The following is a 23,715-nucleotide window of genomic DNA, read 5'->3' on the forward strand; positions in this document are numbered from 1 at the left end:
TGGGTTCCCATAGCCTCAAGTGAGGCAGGTGGATCCGATCATTCCCATTTTGCAGACGGAGATGCATGCATGTTGAGGTGTGATGAGGGGTGTGAGGTCCACGGCAGGGCATGGCTGAGGCGAGCCTGGGACCCGTTCTCACCATTCTGGATCAAGCCGTTGTCTCCTCTGGTTTGCTCTGATCTGTAACAGCTGGGGAACAGCGAGGGTCTAGACCGCTTGATCATCGTGCGGCTCTGCCTCTTTGCTATTGAATTTATCCTCCTGTGATCCAAACCCTATCCGTCCCTCTCCGCTCTCTGACGCGTGCCAGCCAGCCAGCCTCCTCACTCTTCCTTTGTCTGGAATGGACTTTCTTAAGACTGTGGGCTCACCTCCTCAGATGTCAGCTCATTCCATAAAAATAGCCCCGCCTTCCCTGGCCCTCTTCACGTATGTAGTTCTTTATGGCTTATTGCCACCTATTTTATAGCTACTTGGCTTTTAACAGCGTGCTTTCCCCTCTCGAATATAAGCTTCTTGAGGGCCAGGATATGTTCTTTTCTCCATGTCCTGTAATTCCCCCTCTTGGCAACTACTTAACAGACATCCAGGGAACATCCCCTTTATGTAGGGAGGGGATGGCAAAGAATGTCTGTCGCTGAGCCATGCCCTGCATGAGCCCCAAGAAATTTTGTGGAGGGGTATAAATGCTGCGGTGTCCTTATGTGCCCATTGTGTTCAGCTGGCATGACCTCCCCCCACCCCCTTGCCCTGATGGCTTATAAATGTATCAGTGGCTGGGTGATATCACCGTAATGCATTCTGGGAATGGCCGTGTGGTTTATGCACACTTGAGTTGCTCTCAATGCAAACCTGACATCACGCTGGAGGCAGCAGCAAACAACATATGCACAGTAAACAGGCAGAGACTGTCCTATTGATTAACAGATGAGGCCTCTATTATTGATCAAAGCTTGGTGAGGAAATTTATCACTTTTAATTTCAGGGCTGCCAAATATTTCTGCCTCTGAGCCAGCCATTACAGGGACAATTTAAAGGCACATGCCTCCTTGGGAGAGGGGGGCTCTGTGCCTCCCTCTACCCGGTTCGTAACTGCCTGTCCTTGCTCCTGGGCTTGGGGTTTGTGGAGGGAGTCTGGGTGGGGACGGGGAGTACAGAGGCTTCGTGAGGGCAGGCAGGCGTGGGAGCCTATGTCCTTGGCATCCACGTGGGAGGAGGTCGTCACCCACAGTCACTGAGGATGGGGGACTTTCACACACACAGTTCTGTGACTTCGGCAAGGCAGGGGTTGGAGAGCAGAGGACTTTGAGGGCAGCCAGATGTGGTCAGGCCTGGGCCAAGCCGCTACCCTTGCTAAGATCACGTGTGCTCTCATCTGCTTTATCTTCATCTGGCTTCGACGATGTCACACACCCGGCCCGTGATTGCCTACCTGGCCACTCCCTGCTTCTCAGTCATTAAAGCAGGTGCTCCTGCAGCCACACGGATGGCTGTTTTCTAAGAATCTTCATCATCACAGCTCTTTGAAGCTGCAGCCCGAGTGGGCTCCTCACCCAGAGGCTCCAGCATCATGGCGACGGCAATGGTGGGCCCTCCCCTTTCCAGCCCCTGCTTCCCTCCTGAGGCCCTCCTTCCCCTTCTTCTTTAGGGACCCAGGAGGGGACCTCCCTGGTGGTCTAATAGTTAAGACACTCCACCTGTCCATTGCCGGGAGCACAATTCCCTGGTCAGGGAACTAAGATCTCATGTGCCATGTGGCGTGGCCAACAAAACCTGTAAGTCCTTTAGGGAGCTATGAGAACTGGTAGGATCAAAGCAAAAATTAGGGTTAAAATCCAGTTCCTTACAGGTCTGCAGAAATTCATTGCTGGCTGATGATTTGGAGCTGGGGGAAGTTTCTCACTGTAAGTGGGGATGGTTTCCTCTGCCCCGAGGCTTCCCACTTCTGCCCTCAAGTACTCAAAAGGTACTTGCTGCATTTCCAGTATGAATGGATAAAAAGTGGCCTGGCTGCCTCCAGGGTGGATGCACATGGTGACTGCTTTGCCATCAAGTTCCCTGGCTCTTTCTTAGAAGCTCTTGAAGCCGCGTACAGATGCTTGGCCCTAGGACACCCTGCAACTTGTAGGGATACCTGGAGGGGATCATGGTATTTTCCCTGCCTTGAGGCAAAATTCTACTCCAGCCACTGAAGACAAATGACAATATTTATTTTTGAAACTCTTTAAGGAAAAGTAATTTCATATTTTTCCTGAGGCACTTTATCATTCATTTATTTAGTCAGCTGTGTAGTATTTATTGAGCCCCTAATAGAGGGTATATCCTGCTCCTTGTCAGGAATGTAGACAAGATCAATGCCCTAAATGTTTATTAGTATTTAAGTCTATACTGGTATAACTTGTATTCTGAATTCTTGCCCTTAGTGTGCTAAATACTCCAAGACAATTATAAGACGCTTACTCCTTGGAAGAAAAGCTATGACAAACCTAGAAAGTATATTAAAAAGCAGAGCCATCACTTTGCTGACAAAGGTCCGTATAGTCAAAGCTATGGTTTTTCCAGTATCATGGATGAATGTGAGAGTTCACCCATGTGTGAGGACGAACCGTGAGGATCACAAAGAAGGCTGAGCGCCAAAGAATTGATGCTTTCTAACTATGGTGCTGGAGAAGACTTTTAAGAGTCCCTTGGACTGCAAGGAGATCAAACCAGTCAATCCTAAAGGAAATCAATCCTAAATATTCATTGGAAGGATTGATGCTGAAGCTGAAGCTCCAATACTTTGGCCACCTGATGCCAGGAGTCGACTCATTGGAAAAGACCCTGATCCTGGGAAAGATTGAGGGCAAGAGGAGAAGAGGGTGACAGAGGATGAGATGGTTGGATGACATCACCAACTCAATGGGCATGAGTTTGAGCAAACTGTAGGAGACAGTGAAGGACAGGGAAGCCAGGCGTGCTGCAGTTTATGGAGTGCACAGAGTTGTACACGGCTCAGGGACTGAATAACAAAAGATTTTAAAATTACTTCAAAGCAGTGAAACACCTGGAGTAACAGGCAAATTCGGCCTTGGAGTGCCGAATGAAGCAGGGCAAAGGCTAATAGAGTTCTGCCAAGAGAACGCACTGGTCATAGCAAACACCCTCTTCCAACAACACAAGAGAAGACTCTACACATGGACATCACCAGATGGCCAACACCAAAATCAGACTGATTATATTCTTTGCAGCCAAAGATGGAGAAGCTCTATACAGTCAGCAAAAACAAGACCGGGAGCTGACTGTAGCTCAGATCATGAAATCCTTATTGCCAAATTCAGACCTAAATTGAAGAAAGTATGGAAAACCACTAGACCATTCAGGTATGACCTAAATCAAATCCCTTATGATTATACAGTGAAAGTGAGAAATAGATTTAAGGGACTAGATCTGATAGAGTACCTAATGAACTATGGGCAGAGGTTTGTGACATTGTACAGGACACAGGAATCAAGACCATCTCCAAGAAAAAGAAATGCAAAAAAGAAAAATGGCTGTCTGGGGAGGCCTTACAAATAGCTGTGAAAAGAAGAGAAGCAAAAGCAAAGGAAAAAAGGAAAGATATATCCATTTGAATGCAGAGTTCCAAAGAATAGCAAGGAGAGTTAAGAAAGTCTTCCTTAGTGATCAGTGCAAAGAAATAGAGGAAAAGAATAGAATGGGAAAGACTAGAGATCTCTTCAAGAAAATTAGAGATCCCAAGGGAACATTTCATGGAAAGATGGGCTCAATAAAGGATAGAAATGGTATGGACCTAACAGAAGCAGAAGATATTAAGAAGAGGTGGCAAGAATACACAGAAGAACTATACCAAAAAAGATCTTCATGACCCAGATAATCATGATGGTGTGATCACTCATCTAGAGCCAGACATCCTGGAATGTGAAGTCAAGTGAGCCTTAGAAAGCATCACTACGAACAAAGCTAGTGGAGGTGATGAAATTCCAATTGAGCTGTTTCAAATCCTGAAAGATGATGCTGTGAAAGTGCTGCACTCAATATGCCAGCAAATTTGGAAAACTCAGTAGTGGCCACAGACTGGAAAAGGTCAGTTTTCATTCCAATTCCAAAGAAAGGCAATGCCAAAGAATGCTCAAACTACCGCACAATTGTACTCATCTCACACGCTAGTAAAGTAATGCTCAAAATTCTCCAAGCCAGGCTTCAGCAATACATGAACTGTGAACTTCCAGATGTTCAAGCTGGCTTTAGAAAAGGCAGAGGAACCAGAGATCAAATTTCCAACATCCACTGGATCATGGAAAAAGCAAGAGAGTTCCAGAAAAACATCTATTTCTGCTTTATTGACTATGCCAAAGCCTTTGACTGTGTGGATCACAATCAGCTGTGGAAAATTCTGAAAGAGATGGGAATACCAGACCACCTAACCTGCCTCTTAAAAAACCTGTATGCAGGTCAGGAAGCAACAGTTAGAACTGGACATGGAACAACAGAGTGGTTCCAAATAGGAAAAGGAGTACGTCAAGGCTGTATATTGTCACCCTGCTTCTTTAACTTAGATGCAGAGTACATCATGAGAAACACTGGGCTGGAAGAAGCACAAGCTGGAGCCAAGATTGCCGGGAGAAATGTCAGTAACCTCACATATGCAGATGACACCACCCTTATGGCAGAAAGTGAAGAAGAACTAAAGAGCCTCTTGATGAAAGTGAAAGAGGAGAGTGAAAAAGTTGGCTTAAAGCTCAACATTCAGAAAACGAAGATCATGTCATCTGGTCCCATCACTTCATGGCAAATAGATGGGGAAACAGTGTCAGACTTTATTTTTTGGGGCTCCAAAATCACTGCAGATGGTGACTGCAGCCATGAAATTAAAAGATGCTTACTCCTTGGAAGGAAAGTTATGACTAACCTAGACAGCATATTAAAAACCAGAGAGATTACTTTGTTAACAATGATCCATCTAGTCAAGGCTATGTTTTTTTCCAGTAGTCATGTATGGATGTGAAAGTTGGACTGTAAAGAAAGCTGAGTGCTGAAGAATTGATGCTTTTGAAGTGTGGTGTTGGAGAAGACTCTTGAGAGTCCCTTGGACTGCAAGAAGATCCAGTCCATCCTAAAGGAGATCAGTCCTGCGTGTTCATTGGAAATACTGATGTTGAAGCTTAAACTTCAATACTTTGGCCACCTGATACGAAGAGCTGACTCATTTGAAAAGACCCTGATGCTAGGAAAGATTGAAGGCAGGAGAAGAAGGGGAAGACAGAGGATGAGATGGTCAGATGGCATCACCTACTCAATGGACATGAGTTTGGGTAAACTCCAGGAGTTGGTGATGGACAGGGAGGTCTGGCATGCTGCGGTTCATGGGTTCGCAAAGAGTTGGACATGACTGAGTGACTGAACTGAAAAGCAGTGGAACTTTTTTTTCTAACTAGAATTTTACATAACACTTTGAGGTATAAAAGGGATAAATTGGATTTTTTGTAGGGGGAGAAAGTCTAGAGCCCAGCTTCATATTCATGAAGCATCTTTGCAGATGAAACCCTGGGAAGGCTGAAGGGTGCAGGGATTCAGAGGAAAGGCTCTGAAGTCAGGCTGCCTGTGTTTGAGTCCACCTCTGCGGTTAGCCACTGTGTGACATTGAAAGCTTCTTAACCTCTCTGAACTTGAGTTGAATCATCCGCTAAATGGGATTAATCACACTATGTCTTTTGAAAGCTTGTTAGGAGTAAATGAAATGATACATGCTAAATACTCCACCTTACGCCTGGGATATGCTATGTTGTTGTTTAGTTGCTTAAGTCGTGTGTGACTCTTGCAACCCCATGAACTGTAGCCCACCAGGAAATCTGAGGTGGTTTGCAAACAGCACTAGACTGCTTTCTACTATAAATCTGTGAAAGAAATAGTTGTGCCTCTTATGCGACTTGAATACAAAGCTAAAACGCAGGCACACTTAAAGAAGTGCTCAGACTTGTCGAAAGGAGCAAAGTGCAGCAGCAGATAGCAGATTGGAAAGGGCAGAGCCGCGAGGGGCTGGCGTGTTTGGCACATGTGTACTTTGGTCTTGGAAATGGACTAGGACTGGAATGGACAGGAATGAAGAGAGGCGTTGTTCGGTCACCGTGACCCAGGAGGGCCCCGCGGCACCCGGAGAGGGCTGGCAAGGATAATTCCCACTGGAGTTGGACAGCTGACCGGGTGAGCTGATGGAACACCTTGAAAGCCAAGCAGAGGAGTTTAGTGAAAGTTACTCAGTCGTGTCTGACTCTTTGCAACCCCATGGACTGCACAGACCATGGAATTCTCCAGGCCAGAATACTGGAGTGGGTAACCATTCCCTTCTCCAGGGGATCTTCCCAACCCAGGGATCCAAGCCAGGTCTGCCGCATTGCAGGCAGATTCTTAACCAGCTGAACCACCAGGGATGCCCGAGGAGTTTAGAGTCAGTGCAAATTGTGAGCCATTGTATATTTTTGAGCAAGGAAGTGTGAGGAATCAGGAACCTGCCTCTGTTGGGTGGATCAGAGGGTGGCTGGTGGTGCGGCAGTCCTCCTCGAGTCATCCGGTGTTCTGGACACAACCCACAAGGGCCTCGGTAGGGGCAATGGTTATCAACATGCAGGGGGTGAGATGCAGCTAGAAGACATTTGGAGGAAAACCTTCCAAAGCTTGTGACAGGTGCTCCCTAGATGAAGGAACAGAGCCTTGAAAGCCATTAGCAAGTGGTAGAAAGTCATTGTCACATTGTGGCACTGTTATTTTGATGCTTGTAAAAATGGTTCCAAAAAAGCTGATCCAATTGAATTGCACTGAACTGATTTTGTTTATTCCACAGATATGTATAGTCATTCATTCGCACTGGGTGTTAGGCAGATACAACTGTGCATATGATGACATACTTCCTCCCTCGGGGAGCTGGAGACGGGTCCACAGGCATTTAGGAGAGGGCCTGGTGAGACCGCAACCTGGAACAAACGGGGTGCTGTGAGAGCCTGGAGAGGGTCCCCCTCACCAGACCCTGGGCAAGGGTGGGAGCTGAGGCATGATAATGCCGAACTGTGGGGCTGGGGAGAGGGGTGGACTGTCAGAGACAGAGGCGGCACAGAAGGATGCTCAGAGAGCTCACAGTGTGGAAGTGCGAGGCTCCTGCAGGGGACCAGAGCTGCTCGGGAGGGCTGGAGACCAGGGAACGAGGATGAGGAGCGAGAGAAGCAGCAGGAGAGAGAAGCGCAGGAAGGGCTTTGTGAGTTACCCGGTGGATTGTGGACTTTATTCTGAAGGAGAGTCATTCAGAGATTTTAAATTGTTAGCTGCAGGTGGTGCCTGGGGGGGTAGACAGTTAAATATTTTTAAGTTTAATTTTTGGTAGATGTGGTTTGGTTTGACTTTTAAAAAATGCCTACGTTTATTTATTTATTTGGCTGCTCCAGGTCTTAGCTGCAGACCTTCGAACTTCTTGGAGACATTCTAACTCTTAGTCGTGGCATAGGGGGTTCTAGTTCCTTGACCAGGGATTGAACCCGAGCACCCGGCATTGGAAGCATGGAGCCTTAGACACTGGACCACCAGGAAAGTCCCGACAGTTTGGTTTTAGACACACAGAAAGTGGAAGTGTTAGTTGCTCAGATGTGTCCAACTTTTTGCAGTCCCACGGACTGTAGCCCACCAGGCTCCTCTGTCGATGAGATTTCCCAGGCAAGAATCCTGGAGTTAGTTGCCATTTTCTTCTCCAGGGGATCTTCCTGACGCAGGGATGGAACCTGGGTCTCCTGCACTGCAGGCAGATTCTTTAGCGTCTGAGCCACCAGGGAAGCCCCCAGGCATACTCAGTTAGGGAATTATCCAGGTACTACTGTGTCAGCAGTTTCTTTTTTTCCATAACGTATAGTCTGGGCAGCAGGGCACGTTTCCCCTCACAGTATCAGGGACGCCTTTCCATCCCTCACTGGGTGCGAACCCCTTAGGATCCCCCTTCTTCTTGCACATCTCTCCCGGATCCCTTCGCTGTTTGTTATGGCTGTCTGGTTCTGTTCCCTCTTCCGTCTGGGAGAGCCCTTGCTGGGGGCATTTGGGAGCTCAGTTGGGTGGGTGGTCACATCTTGGAGGTGGGTCCAGGCTGGCTCTGGGGCCGTGGGTTATCCCTGACTTGAGAGCTTCACAGGTGTTCAGCCCCTTCCCCCAGGGTCCACCTGCACGATTTTAGCCCAGGACCCCTTTTCCTATTGCAGTGTCACTCTCAATAATAAGGTAACTGCCTCCCCTTTCTTGCAGCGGGTGCCAAAGCCTTTGTCTGCGATCAGTGTGGTGCCCAGTTCTCGAAGGAGGAAGCCCTGGAGACGCACAGGCAGACCCATACTGGTGAGTGAGTGACCCCATCCTCCAGGCCTCTGTTGCGGTGGCGCGTGGATGTGAGTATCTTGGCCCTTGTTTCCCTGGGGAGCTGTGAGTGGGGTGGTTTGTTGAGTGACCCCATCCTCCAGGCCTCCGTTGTGGTGGCTTGTGGATGTGAGTATCTTGGCCCTTGTTTCCCTGGGGAGCTGTGAGTGGGGTGGTTTGTGCTATCTTCAGCTACCCTTGCTTGTGGAGCTGGCTGGGCAGGAGCTTATAAGTGTGACTTTGCCCCAGAAGAACAGCTGCCCTGGATCAGGCCAAGCTCTCTGTCTCTAATAGGCCACTTGGAGCCCATCTCCATGGAGATGCTGGTACTTTAAGAGGCTTTAGAAAGTCAGTGATGTTGTCTAACTCTGAAGTGGCCCAGTGGGCTGGCCCTCCTTCTGCAAGAGTCTAGTCATTGTCTAAAAGAAAGCAGTCTGTCCACAGGCGTGCATTTGAACAATATTACCCAACAGTGATATTGCTGTGATCTCAAACCATTGATTTCATAGCATCAGTGTTATCCCATCATGGTACTTGGCAGCGGCGTCATCATTGTAGCTCACGCTTACTGAGCGTTCACAACATGCCAGGCCCTGTCCTTAGTGCTTTACCTGATCTCAGTTAGCCAGTCTTTCCATAACTCTGTGAAGTAGAAAGCTACTCCCGTGTCACTGATAAGGAAACCGAGATTCAAAGGAGGGTAAGTGACTTGCTGAAGTGAGTAGTGGGGACAGGAATGGTACTGGTTTGATCCTGACACTGCCGTTTACTGTTTGTGGAGCCGTGAATCTGTGACTTAAGCCCTCTTAATTTGGGTTTCCTCACCTGTTGGAAAAGTAGGGTAATACTAGTATCTACCGTGCAGCATAGATTTGTTGGGGGGATTAAATAAGATATTTTATTTGGAGTATTTAGGGGAATGCTTGGCTTATAATAAGCATTCGATAAATAGTAGTAGATGCATTTAATTTAATAAATATTAATTGAGTTCCTGTAATATCCTGGGCACTGTGGGAGTCTTTAAGGTCTAATAACATATGAGACAGATAGCATTCTTCATGGAGCTGAGATTCTAGTAGGGCGATAGGATAGGCACGTGATTGTGTAGTAATAATGCCAGGCTGTAATAAGCACTAGTGAGAAAAAATATAGCAGGATAAGGGAAAAAAGGGGTATTTTAGGTCAGATGGTCAGTCTTCCTCTGAGAGGGTGACATCTGAGCCCAGCTGTAAAGTTGGAAAGTGAGTTAGTTACTTAAAGGTTTCGAGGAAAGAAGATCTGAGTAAAAGAAACAAATACTTGTAACACTCAAGCATGTGGGTTGAATTTGACAGGTTTGTGGAAGAGCGGTGTGGTGGTAGGGGGCAGGCAGTGAGGTGCAGAGAGTGGTGGGAGATGAGGTCAGAAATTAGGTGGGTCTCTCAGTCCTGGCACGGAATTTGGATTTTATTCTGCGTGTGCCGAGAGTCCATTCTTGGGGTTGGGGCGGGGGGATAAAATATTTGCAAATCATTTTCATTTGGTTCAAAAATATGAGGAACTCTTAGGACTCTAATAGAAATACAAATAACCAAAGCAAAAACTGTGCAGAGGATCTGACTGAATAGATATGTCTCCAAAATAAACAAATAATCATTGAGCGCATGAAAAGATGCTTGACATCATTAGCCATTGGGGAACTACAAATCAAAATCACAATGAGATACTAAATGCTTTACACTCACCAAGATGTAGCTTAATAAAAATGAGAAGTGTTGTTGAGATTGTGGAAAAATCAGAACCCTCATACACTGCTGGTGGAAGTGTAAAATGGTGCAGCCACTTTGGAAAACAGGCAGTTCCTCAGAAAGGTAAACAGATACTGTGACCCAGGAATTCCACTCCTGCGTATATGAAAACATGTATCTACACAAAAACTTGCACGTAAGTGTTCTTAACAGCATTTTTATAATAGCCAAAACGGTAGATATAACTCAGCGTCAACCTACTGATGAATGGACACACAAAATGTAGTTTATTCATACAGTGGAGTATTACTCATCTATAAAAAGGGATGAAATGCTGATACATTCTAAACATTTTAAAGAGGAATTCTAAAAACATTATGCTCAGAGGAGGAATCCAGTCACAAAGGCCACGTGTTGTATGGTTCTGCTTATATGAAACATCCAGAATAGGCGACTCTCCAGACAGAAAGGAAGTTAGTAAGGGGCTGGGAGATTTGGGGGGAAATGGTAAATGCTAATGGGTATGGAGTTTCTTTTTGGGGTGATTCAAATGTTCTAAAACGTGGTGATGGTTGTGCATCTCTGAATACATTAAAAAGTACTGACTTTGTCCTTGAAAAGCATGACTGGTATATCATATGGTACAAGAATTATGACTCAGTAAACTACACACACACACACACACACACACACACTGTGCACACACACACACGCCTATGCAGACAAACATTTATAGAAAATGGGCAAAACAGTCCATTGGAGGGTGTTGAATGGAGAATGACATGACTTGATTTATGGGTTTAAAATATCACTCCAGTTCCTATGTTGATGATTGACCGCAGGAGTGTTTGTTACCAATTGGTATGCAAGGAAAACCACTCTAACAGTAGACTAAAGCCACACTGTGTTAACATATCAGACGTTTCTGTAGGTGACTATGCTCAGGTGAGCAGTTTTCACTTGGGGTCTCTCACGTGGTTGCATTGGGTGGTGTGTGGGCCAGCGCCCTCCCTCTCGTATCTGCCTCCCAGTCCTCCTCCTGTTGGCCTCTCTCTCCAGCAGAGCAGCCTGGACCTCTCACTCAGGGCTCCAAGAGTCAGGAAGCAGAAACTTCCTCAAAATCAGCCTCTCCATGTGAAAGACGTATGTCATAGTCCTGGTATCATGCACTCTGGGCTGGTGTTGCCCTGACCTGTGGCATTAAGCAGAACTTTCTAGGTGAGCTGTCAGCCCAGTCAGTGTCTCCCTGGCTCGGTTCTAGAGAAGAGGACTTGGCCTGCAGATTTTGCCCAGGATCCCAGAGCTGGTGTTCTTAAAAGCCAAGGAAGGATGCATGTCTCTCAGACTCCCGGCTATTTCTTGTTGCCTCTGGACTGCACACGTAACTGAGAATCCTGCTCTGAGAATTCCAACTGGGGGCTGAGGGCACCAAACTCTGAGCCAGCTTTGCAAAGCAGCTTAATTCTGTCCATCCAGATTAAATTTGCAGCAGCAGGGAGCAAGCTGCCCTAAGTGCCAGGGCCAGGGCGAGAGACTGCGTCCTTGCTGAGTGAGCAGATGGGTGTGTCGTTCACAGACAGGACCCCACACACTTCTTGAGCACCTTTTGTGTGCCTGGCACCCACTGGGTATATGGCAGTGAGCAACGCAGACGTGCTCCCTGTATAGTTTTTCAGACAACTTTCGTGAGATGTAATTCACATCCTGGTCATGTGTTTGAAGGATCCAGGTCTGTAGTTTTTGATACATTAGTGTATTTTTAAGACTGTCATAAAAGATACATAAATTTGCCATTTTAACTAAGTGTATAATTCAGTGGTGTAAATGACATTGCAACCTGTTTTTAGAGTTTGGTATTGATTGGGCTCTGAAAACCAGGAGGTGTCTTAGGACTAATGCCCTTCCAGGATTTATTAAGTTAGTGAGGACTTGAAAGTGACCAACATTTTTCAGAAAAGAATATTAGTTCCAAGTACTTTGGCTGCCTGATGCCAAAGGTCAACTCATTGGAAAAGACCCTGATGCTGGGAAAAGACTGAGGGCAGGAGAAGAAGGGGGTGACAGGGTGAGATTGATTGGATGGCATCATCAACTCAATGGACATGCGTCTGAGCAAACTCTGGGAGATAGTGGAGGACAGGGAGGCCTGGCATGCCAGACATGACTTGAGAGGCTAAACAACAGTGATTGGAAAAAAGCTGAAGTTTGAGTCAGAAGCTGGGAGGGGGTGGAATCTAACTTTGCTGGCTAGCAGGTGGATAACCTTGTTCCTAGTCCTTTCTGCCCTTCAGATGTCCTCACCTGCAAAGGGTATAGTGCCCATCCTTCCTTAGCAGAGGTGGAGCCCGGCTCCTTCAGACCTGTTTGGGGGCCAGGGATAGTACTGTGGAGCAGGCATGTGGGAATCTTAGTTCCCTGACTGGGGATCAAGCCTGTGCCCCTTACATTAGAAGTAAGTCTTAACCACCGGAGTCTTAACCCTCAGACTTACTTCTGCTTTATCTCCAAGCTGAATCCAAATTGTGCAGAAGGAACCAGGGTGGATGCTTTAAGAAAGGCTCCCTTCCCAGCTGGCTGTGAGCGAGGGGCATGCTTCCTTGCCAGGAGAAGCGTTTGGCCCCTCCTGGTGTTGGGCAGGCTGTCCTCGGCTGGGGACAGAGGTGGTGGTGGCCGTTCAGGTTGGCATCGAGGCAGTTCTGCTGACAGGCAGAGCTGGGCACAGTACTATAGGGGACATACCTGTAGAACCTGCAGCACCCAGATGGGTTCTCGGACTCCCCTAATAATCAATGAAAAAACACAACGTGACATCTAGATGCCATCTCTGTTCTAAGAAAGGGGGCCTCTGAGGAAGAGAGAGGCCTTGTTATAAGGAATGCTGAAAGTGATGCTAAAGCTGTTGGACTAGGGGAAGCCGGTGGGGTACCAGATATCCTTTAAGAGAGCGAACAGGAGAGCGGGGAAGAAGCTCTGAGAAGGAAGAGACCCTGGGAGAGTAAAGTCATGAAACTGCCGTCTTATGTTTCTGATACCTATATTTATCCAACACCTTCTTCCACTGTACCCATTTTACAGATGAGACCATGGAGGCCTAGAAGCCCAGCACTAGGAAGTGAAGAGCTGGAACTGGACCCAACTCTGACTTCAGTGCTCTTTCTACCAATCCCCAGCTGCCTGCTCATTGACTTACTGTTGTCCATGGGTTTGTGGCTGAACGGTTTAGGGAGAGCTTGTGTAGCTCATGGCCACGTCCTGGGCAGAGCTCTTGGATCCCTATGACCTATTTAACTAAGCATCTTCAATACCCTGATGACCGTGTGCCCCTCAGGAGATGGTATACAATATCCCTGAAATAGATAGGGTCTGGGAGTTCCATGCCCAAGGCAGGCCCGCCACGTAGGGAATTCACAGAGCTGATGTATAGCATGGCATTGGGATGGGTTATCAGGGTGCTTCTTAGATATTCTTGACACTGCAGAATGAATTTAGGAGAAAATATTTCCAATCCCATTTTCGCCAAACACATCATCTTCAGGGCTCACCCTTTTAGCTCCTCCACTTACCCTGGAGGACTTCTGTCTCCGTGGGTGTGACCCTTCCTTGTCCCTGCCCTCCAGGATCTTGGTGGGCTCCAGCTGGTGCTCAGGGACGACACACTTACGCTTGGGCTGGGCTCAGGCTTCGTTGTCACACTTCAGTTTTCTGTTTTGCTACAGCTAAGACTTTGAGGAGATAAACAGAGATCACTTTACACCTTTTATATTATGACAAATACATATTGCAAAACACTGCTGCTTCCAAAATGTTTGGGTTGCAGAGCAGTCAGGAATTAACAGCTCTGCAGCTCCCCAAGATGCCTGTACTTCATTTACACATCAGAATTTTTTTTACACTGTTCAGTAAAATAAAAAGCGAGAAAACACATATACACGCACATACACACACACACCCAGTGCACCAGTTGGGTTCTATATCAGGAATGTCTTAAATTAGTAAGTAGTTCTTTAAAAGTCCAGATAAATTGATAAATAACATTAATGGCTTAATTTATACTCTGGGTTTGAAATTTGACACACGGACAGTATCTTGGCTCAGGAAACACAAGTGGTTTTGTGCCAGAGGTTTTAATGACCGATCAGTAATATAAATTGCTGCGTCACTGAACAGAAATAGCTTCCCTGTGTCATTTGATCTGGAAACTTCTCTGGCCAGGCAGCAGTTAATAAATTTAAAAATAATTACCCTCTTCACTCAAAGTCAAACTAATTAGGAGTGGGTTTTACAAATCATAATGTTGTCCGAGCCACTGTACATCCCCGTTTGGGATGTGAACAGGCCTAGGGGCAACAGATGGGATCGGGTGGCATTAATTAGAGGACAGGGGAGATACCTCAGCTGCTGAACTGAGGGCAAGGGGGCTGGGGCAGTCTGCAGCAGGCCCTGTGGGGGAGCGGGGAGATGTCAGTGCGGCAGCCTTGGAATTGAGCTGAAGGAACCTTCAGCTCTTTTAATTCATATGTAGGAGACTCAGAGGCTTCACAGGTGGCAGTAGTGGTAAAGAACCCACCTGCCAACGCGGGAGACACAGGAGACGCAGCTTCAATCCCTGGGTTGAGAAGATCTCCTAGAGGAGGGCACGGCAACCCTCTCCAGTATTCTTGCCTGAAAAGTCCCACGGACAGAGGAGCCTGGCGGGCTGCAGTCCATAGGGTCAGGTCGCACAGAGTCGGACACGACTGAAGTGACTTAACACGTCCGCATGTAGGGGACTCAGAACAGCTGTCTATGTGCGATCTGAACATAAGAGAGATGGGGCCAATGCTAGTGTTTGGGGGCCAGGCTAGAGAGCCCATGAGAACCCCACAGCAGGAAAGGCAGATGTGCAGATGGCTACTCAGGGAGGATGACCTCTCGAGGGCTTTATTCACCAGACAAGTTGGGGCCCTGATAGCGTGGTTCAGGTTTGTGTTGCAGGTTTCAAAGAAGCGGGACCCTTGGAACCCAAAGTCTTGAGTGTGACATTCAGGGTATTAGGAGCGCTTGGAATCTGGTGTCAGACTGTCTAGATTCAAGTCCTATCTGGTCCCATCACTTCCACATTTTATGAGCTTGGGCAGGGCGCTTAACTTTCCCTAAGCCCATTTCCTCCTTGGTGATGTGACAGCAATGATGCTGTCGTACAAGGGATGTTGTGAGGATTTAGTTTGATGATCCGTGGAAAGCACTCAGCACAGGCCTTGCATGGAGTAAGCGCTCAGTCAGTGGTGATGGTGGTTACTAACTCTGCGCCATCAGGGTCTTCGCCATGCCCTTGGAGGGTATCCTTTCCCCTGACTAGGCAGGTGAGAGGGGAAGGGGCAGGCTGATACGGTAAGCAAGGAGTAAGAATGGGGCGCAGCTGCTTTGCTGAGCGGATGGGATCTTGAGGATCCTGGTGTGTCCTTTGGTCAAGAGGGTGTTTCCAGCGTACCTGTAGAGCCAAGAGCCCCTGCTGTAGCTGCAGCGGGGAGAGGTGAGGGCATAATGAAGTTGTGTATGTGAAACAGCCTCTCAGCAGATTTCGTGGATTTTATTTAAGGTCCTAGTTCCTAGAATGCTCAAAGCTTCCCGGGGGGACTGCCCTCTTCCGACGTTTAAACCGATAACATATCCAACTAGGCCGGACAGGCTGCAGAGCTGGGGTTGGAACAGAGCAAGGTCCTGTGTTCCCCCTTCCAGGAGCTTGAGTCCCCCACTGGTGTCCTGGCCCATGTCTGTTGCCATTAGGAACCTGGGTATTCTGGAAATACAAGTCAGACCTGTGTCATCCCACTCTATGCCCTCGTAGTACCCAGGTAAGGAAAAGAGACGGAAAGTCATTCCTGAGCTTAGGAGTTCTGGGGCTAGGAAGCTTCACAGACGCCTTAGAGCCCAGGACGCTTGATCTGCAGACTTGCTCCAAAGCAATTCCCCTCTCTTCTCCAGCCCACTCCCTGCCCCCACGAGGTTGGCCAGGCTAGTGACTTGTGTTCGCTACATACCAGAGTAGCCTGTGCGGCTGATTCGTCCCATCCTTCCTTCATTCATTTATCCACTAAGTTTTGAAGTACCTACTGTGTGCAAGGGGTGGTCCCTGCCTTCCTGAAGGCTACAGAGTGTTGTGGAGGAAATGAACAAGTAGGGTGAATCTGCTTTGGTTGCAGATAATATAGTCTTCCCAGGTGGCGCTAGTGGTAAAACAGACAAACAAAAAAAAACTTGCCTGCCAATGCAGGAGACATAGGAGATGCGGGTTCAGTCCCTGGCTCAGGAAGATCCCCTGGAGGAGGGCATGACAACCCACTCCAGTATTCTTGCCTGGAGAATCCCATGGACAGAGGAGCCTGGCGAGCCCATGAGGTCGCGAACAGTCGGACACGACTGAGGCAACTTAGCATGCACTCACAGATAATATAGTAGCTGTACTCTTGGATATTTTGGATATATGATTTTATTAAGTCCTTATTACCGTCCTAAAACATAGACATTTTCCTTCCCTGTTCTTTGCTAGAGAAGATTAAAACTTAGAGAAGTTGAAGATGACCTGTCCAGGATGGCTAGAACGTGTGCTTCAGGCTCCTGCACCCTAAAGCCTGTGTTTTAATGTTGCTTCTCCTCCCCATGTGGGCCTGGGCATCATACCTAATGTGCAGAGCCGGGGACTCAGCTCTGCCCATTCAACAGCCTAAAAAACTAGGGCTCAGAGGCCTATGTTTGCAGAGGGGGGTCAGTTGAGAACAAATAAGCCAAACCAGAATTAGGACCCACGAGTTCTTACTTCCAGGCCAAAGTACTCTCCACTCTTGACTACAAAATAAGGACTTTATTTTGCTGGCCTAGAAAAACTTGCTTCATTTCCACCTTCCTGCGTCACAGAGAAAGCCATTCAAGTAGATGCAAATGCTAAGATGCTCCTTCTCAGCTTCTCCATGTCAACCTCAGGAGGGTCGTGTGGCCCAGAACAGCTGACTCACCCGGCGGCCAAGGGCAGCGGCGCTGCAGGACCTGCCCACCCCTGGTAGCACGGAGCAAGCGCTAGAGGCGCCCTCCCTGGGGCCCTCTCCTCCTCAGTGTGAAGGAGGCTCGGAGGCACCTTGTTGTGGCTTTGGGAGGAGAAGGCAGTGATATCACACAAACACGCGCGAGCACACACATGTACACCCTTTGATTGTGCAGAGAGCTGTGCCCCCAGCTTGGTGTTGTCGGCTGCCTGCTTGAACTGGCCCCTCTGTCCCTCCTGATATATTAAGGATACTTGGAAAGAGCTGCGGGGACTGTCTCTGGCCCTGAACTCCAGAGGAGAAAATGAAGTCCTTGTTTGGAGGACTTTCGGTGGTGGATGAGCAGCCGGGGCAGAGAATCAAAGGGGGTGAGCAGCTACATTCCTTACCTGGGGGTGGCTGCCGGCCTTCTGGCCCCCCCCCCCCCGCCCCGCCCTGGGCCTGGCACGAGGGGTGGTGCTGGGCACGAGGGAGGAGCCCTATCAGGGCGGCTGGCTCCTGTCTTCCTGCAGTAGGAAAACCAGCAACTGTTCTGGCTCCTCCTCCCAAGGGCAGTCTCTCTGTTCCCTGGTCCCAAAGAGGATGGGGGAGGGAAAGGGAGAAGGGCCAGCAGATGAGAAAGAACTTCCTCTCCCCACAGCTTGACATGGAAAAAAGGCAGAACGAGCCTCCCACCCTGGCCCAGGCTGAAGGGCGGCAGGGAGGAGGGGGTCATCAGATGGACACGTGGGCTCCACTTGGATTGGCGTGACCTCTCCCATTGAAAGCATAATAGCTTTTGACTTTTATAAATATCAGGGGTGATTGGTATAGCGTTTCACGTGGTGTGCCAGGGAATTGAACCCGAGAAAGCCCGAGCTCGGGACGGCTGCAGGACGTCATGGGCACTTGGGGAGGGAGAGTCATGTGCCCCTGTTTGTACAGTCAGTGCTCCAGCACAGACTTACTCTTGAGCTCGTTTTGTGCTATTACTATCGAGGCGTGTTTGATGCCTAATATAGAGTTTTATTTTCCAAGCCCAGGGCTCTCAGCTCTGTTGGAGCTGTTGCTGTGGTGTAGGGAACAGCAGCCTGCTGTCACCTGCTGCCCAGCCACGCCTGCCTTCTGCACCGGTCACCCTAGCGGTGCCAGGGTCCCTCTGGCTCCTTCTGGACTGACCTCCAGTGCTGCTGCTTATGAATAGATTTTGGTTTTTTTTTTTTTTGAGTGATTTTAGATTTATAGCAAAATAGAGTGGAAAGCATAGCGTATCCTGTATACCCTCTACTCCCCACCCCAACACAACTCCCTCCCTGTCAACATCCCTCATCAGAATGGTGCGTTTGTTACCCCTGATGAACCGAGGTTGATACATGATTATCCTGCAGAGTTCATGTTAACGGGTCAGTCTTGTTGTTGTAAACTCTCTGGGTTTTGATAAATGTATAATGATGTGTATTCACCATGGTATCATACAGAAGAGTTTCACTGCCCTACAGAACCTCTGAGCTCTGCCCATCCATCACCCCAATACTTTTGCATGAAGTGTTAACACTTTGAGGGGATCGGTGGTATTTAGCTCTCTTGGGATTGGAGAGGAAAATTGAACTGAGATTGATTTGGGTTAGAAGAGGTTAAAGCTCATTCATTCAGAAGACGTCTTGAGCATCTGCTCTGTGCTGGACATTGATGCTGGGCCCTGGGATAAGGATACAGCAGTGAGCAGGACTCACTCGGTCCCCACCTCCAGCTGTCTCCCATCATAGTGGAAACGATGAACATCATTGTCGTGTGGGGGCAGCTTGGTATTAGGGAAAACAAGAATGAATTGGGGGGAAAGGAAAACTGAGTTCTGAGTTCTCATCCTGGCTCTGTCACAGGCTTGCTTTATGACATGGGACAAATTGCTTTGTTTCTCTGCTTCTCTCAAATATCGGGAGTGGGAATTAGGTAAGAAGAATTGCTGTTTGAGAGGTTGCGTGGTTCCAAGCACAGCCTAAAGTTCCGATCTTGGATGGATGGTCTACATTTTTCTCCACTTCAGCACATTTGCACCTATGCCAGTTGCAGGGGCTTCCCAGGTGGACCAGTGGTAAGGAATCCATCTTCAGATACAGGAGACACAAGTTTGATCCCTAGATGGGGAAGATCCTTTGGAATAGGAAATAGCAACCCACTCCAGTATTCTTGCCTGGAGAACCCCATGAACAGAGGAGCCTGGCAGTCTACAGTTCATGGGGTCACAAAGAGCCAGACATAACTAAGCACATTAGACATTTGCAGTTTCTGTCTCACCAGTAGACAACCGCTTCTTTCATTTTATTGAGATGTGTATTCAATAAAAAATTAAATGCATACTGTGTCTGAAGAAGAAATTAAAGGTGAAGATCTTTTGTCTTTTAAAAACTATTCCAGAAGTTTAAGGGGATTGAAACGATTTTGATCTTTGAGGACTGTTGTTCAGAACTTGGACAGTGCCTGGCTCTGGTGCTTTTATATATTATCTGGTAGAGCCCACTAAGAGGCAGGTTCACTGCCCCTATCACCGCTGAGGAGCTGTGGGCTCAGAGCAGTTTAAGTAGCATGGCTCGCTCCATGGAAGAGCTAGGCTTCAAGTTCAGGGCCCCCAGCTGGGAGTCTGATGGAACTTCCGGGTGCGTGTCATTCTCCTACGGTCCTAAGTCCCTTCCATGCGAACAAGTTCTGTTCCGTGAGTGGGTTGGTAAGTCCAGCTTGTTCCTAAGTCGATTGAAGTTAGCCTAGGTACCCCTAACACAGTCAGCCCCATGGTACTGTACTGTAATAGGTTTATAATACTTCTCACACACATAATTCATAGCAAACATAAAAAATAAAACATCTTACCGTGCAATACCTTGAAAAGTACAATGTGAGAACTGGCATCGGGGGGCTGGTCTTGAGTGAGCAGGCAAGAAGCGCTCCTGACTGGCGGAGGGCGAGGAGGTGGGAGATGGTAGAGCTGGTGGACCGCCAGCAGCAGGAGACGGAGGGCGAGCTGCAGTTTCACTCACAGCTGGCGTGGGTGGCACGGGATCTGGTTCCTTGCTGGAACCAGACACACGCTCGCATCTTTGAAAGTTTGCAACTCGAAGGTTCATATGCAGAGAGGACTTAACTGGATTCAGAATTGCCTGTGTTCAGAATGGCCTCTTCCCTTTCATGTGGTCCTCAGACCAGAGTCCCCGTGGTCAGCCTTGGGGCTCCCACTCACCTCTCCACCCCCAACTCCTGCTGGCCCCATGTATCCCCTCCATCTTTTCAGCTCCTGCCCCTTCCTCTCTGGCTGTGCTCCCTTCTCCCCCCGTGACACCACTGCTGCCTGATGACAGAAAGGAGTTAATAAAAACCAATGTGTAACTTAAACTTGAAAAGCCATAAATCGCCTTGTTTTTTTCTAGGATGTTGGTAGCATTTTGATTTAATAGTTGGACAAACACAAGGGCCTATTTTATTCAGAGTTTACAGGCCTCAAGGCTGTTATTCCTCCAAATTTAATAGCATTGAAATTGCAGGGTTTGCTATAATTTGCCTATCGCTTTCTGCTCCACCACTGATGTTTATTGTCAGCGGGATGGAATCTCAATCCGACTCACTTAGATAACATGTCTGTTAAACATTTAGATAATTGTACCATCATTAACTTGTCACATTATTTTAGAGATTCAAAACAGAAGCAGGGTAAGTAGAGGTACTGGGGGGAGGGGGGAGGAGGAGGAAGAGGAAATCTCTCCTGAGTTGAACAACTAGGAGATGAGAGAATTGATTTCACACTCCTGATGTTTCGGGGGGGCATGCAGCAGAGCTGGGCTGGAAACCCAGGGCAGGTCACCCCTATTACATTGCCGCAGATGCTCAGGGACCCTTGGTGGTTCATGCCCAGCTTTGGCCTTTATGTCACAAAGGTCAGTTTTTTAGCTTCCCTTAGAGATGCTGATTACAGCATTATATGTAATTACAAAGCCTGAGACCAACCTACGTGTCCAAAGGAAGGGACTCTGTTAATTATGGCACCTGCATGGAAAAAGAGCCCTGATGTTTTGTGCGATAAAAGGTGATTAGAGGAGAAGGCGGTTTAGTGTCATCTTATTTCATGTAAAATACAGAAGCCATCCTATAAGATTCTATAAGGCTCTACAGTCCACCTATTAACAGTGATTATCTTTAAAGAATAGGATTACAGAGTGAAGCGGGTTTTACTTTCTGCATTAGTATCTATTTCTGAATAATAATAAGAACTAGTATTTATTTTCTTTATTATTATATAATAATAATGACTTATTGGCATGTTTTACTTATATAATTTTACTTTATTTATTTACTTTTCGGCCATGCTGCACGGCATGTGGGATCTTAGTTCCCCAACCAGGAATCGAACCCATGTCCCCTGCAGTGGAAGCACGGAGTCTTAGCCGCAGACCTCCAGTGAAGTCCCTTGTTTGATTCTAAAAATTAAGGTCATATTATAAATAATAAAAAATATCACCTTTGAGCCTCATTCTTTCCATGGAGGAGAATTTCTAAAAAAAGGCTGCAAGTGCAAGTAAATGGGTTTTTGAGGCAGACGTAGGACGTGACTGTCTAGACCTCAGTTTCCCACTCTTAAGGCAGGTGACTCCAGATGGAGAACTCGGGATCTGGGAGGGGCTTGTGCCAGCGCTCAGGGGTCACAACTACTGTCTGTATTCACCACGGCCTGATAGAGGACATAGGTAGCAGGGGAGACTTTCCTTAAAATTAAGTGAGGACTGACGTCACACCTGGAGGGGTGACCCAGGCCAGGGCCCAATAGGAATGAGCTCCCATTTTTCAGAGAGCAACTAAGATAAATGTCAGCACGAGTAGGGTACGAGCTTGGCCTCCAGAACTGCCTCCCTAGGAATTCTACGGTCCATGTCCTCTGGTCCTTAGGAATTCAGTGGTCTGTGCCCTCTGGTGACAGGTGTGACTGGTTCTGTCCGTCTGGCTTTGAACACTGTGTTAGCTCCTGCGTCCCCAGTGACTTGGGCCAGAGAACTCACTGTTGCCTCTCACAGCTGTGTGCACCCAGTGACATCCAGGAAAACTGCCCAGGTCACAAAACAAAGGTTGGAATGGACATGTACACGCTGCCATGTAGATTGGATGCCCTGTAAAATAGAGAACCAACCAGGACCTACTGGATATCACAGGGGACTCTGCTCCATGTTATGTAGCAGCCTGGATGGGAGGGGAGTTTGGGGGAGACTGGATACACATATGTTTGGCTGAGCCCCTTTGCTGTCCACCTGAAACTCTCACAACATTGTTAATTGGCTGTACTCCAATATAAATTAAAAGTTAAAAGCAACAACAAAAAGCCCTACAAGGGTTAATGTTTTCCTGATTGTACTGTAAATAATGCAGATATTTGGGGGTGGGAGGAACAATGTAAATATTTTATAGACTGTAAGCTAAATAATGTATATATTTAGAAAAACAGCTTAAATATTTCATGTGCTGTAGCGCAGATTTTTTCTTAGAGGATGAACTGGACTGGCGAAGCCCACGGGGTAAGGATGGTGACATGGTGGCCCCTGGGGTGGAGGAGCAGAGGAGTTGCAATAAAAATACGTGTGTGGGATTGGGGAACAACAAGGACCCACAGCTGTCAGTTTCTTGGAACCCAAGTATGTAGTTGAAAGTCTCAGATATTTCAAACTATCTTTTAAATACCCTGTGCTCTTTTTTTTTTTTTTTTTTGATGTGTGAGAGACACAAATGACAACCTAATAACAAGAATTTACTTTTAAAAAACCACTTCTAGTCCAGGAGAATTGAAAAACACCCATCCACACAAAAACTTGTACATCAGTGTTCATAGCCACTTCATTTATACCCTCAGTGTAGAAACTGGAACCCACGTGTCTATCAATCAGCTGAGGAATATGAACAAGACGTGGTATATCTGTATCATCATCCAGCCATGAAAAGGAATAGATACGCTTGCATGCTACAGCATGGATGAATGTTAAAACCAACACGAAAGAAGTTGGGTATGAAAGGCTACATAATGTGTGACCCTGTTTATGTGAAATATTCAGAATAGGCAAATCTATAGGAACAGAGCAGATTAGTAGTTGCTAGGGGCTGAGGGGAGCGGAAAATGGGGAGTGAAAACTAATGAGTGTGGAGTTTCTTTTGAGGGGTGATGAAAATGTTCTGGAGTTAGTGTTGATGATGGTTGTACAACTTTCTGAGTACATTGAAAACCATTGAACTGTGTGTTTTAAAAGGGTGTGTTTCATGGTTTGTGGTGGATTATATCTTCACTGAAATGAAAAGCAACTTCCAGGTCTTGTTGGTTTTTACACCCTCAGCCCAATCCCCTCTACCTGCTGCATCTCAGGATTTGTTTTAGATCGCTTGCAGTTTGCAGAATGGTGACCATTCAGACAGTGCAGGAGGCTCTGGTGCCTTCAGGATCATTCTGTTCTTGGAGGCAGTGGGGAGCAGGATGGCTCAGAGACCTCCTCCTGTCCTTCCTCCGTATCGACTGCCAACTGCCGGGAAGAAAGAAAGAAGGGATCAGGTCGGGACCCTCAGTGAGGGAAGGATGTGAATCTGAG

General features: G+C 47.4%; 1 protein-coding gene and 1 long non-coding RNA gene across 4 annotated transcripts in view; one reads left to right on the forward strand and one right to left on the reverse strand.

Moving 5' to 3' along the window:
* Positions 1-23,715, forward strand: part of ZBTB16 (zinc finger and BTB domain containing 16) — a 199,518-nt gene that overhangs the window by 124,660 nt on the left and 51,143 nt on the right. For all 3 annotated transcript variants that reach the window (XM_069555064.1, XM_069555066.1, XM_069555067.1), the window contains exon 4: positions 8,281-8,367. In XM_069555064.1, coding sequence (XP_069411165.1) covers positions 8,281-8,367 — 87 coding nt within the window. The remainder of the gene's footprint in view (positions 1-8,280; positions 8,368-23,715) is intronic.
* LOC138421167 (uncharacterized) lies at positions 21,416-23,571 on the reverse strand. The gene is made up of 2 exons (XR_011249426.1): positions 23,482-23,571; positions 21,416-21,573 (listed from the first exon to the last, which is right to left on the reverse strand). It is a non-coding gene; the product is annotated as an uncharacterized lncRNA (long non-coding RNA).

The sequence above is a fragment of the Ovis canadensis genome, chromosome 15 (assembly GCF_042477335.2).
Source record: "Ovis canadensis isolate MfBH-ARS-UI-01 breed Bighorn chromosome 15, ARS-UI_OviCan_v2, whole genome shotgun sequence".
NCBI classification, from domain to species: domain Eukaryota; kingdom Metazoa; phylum Chordata; class Mammalia; order Artiodactyla; family Bovidae; genus Ovis; species Ovis canadensis.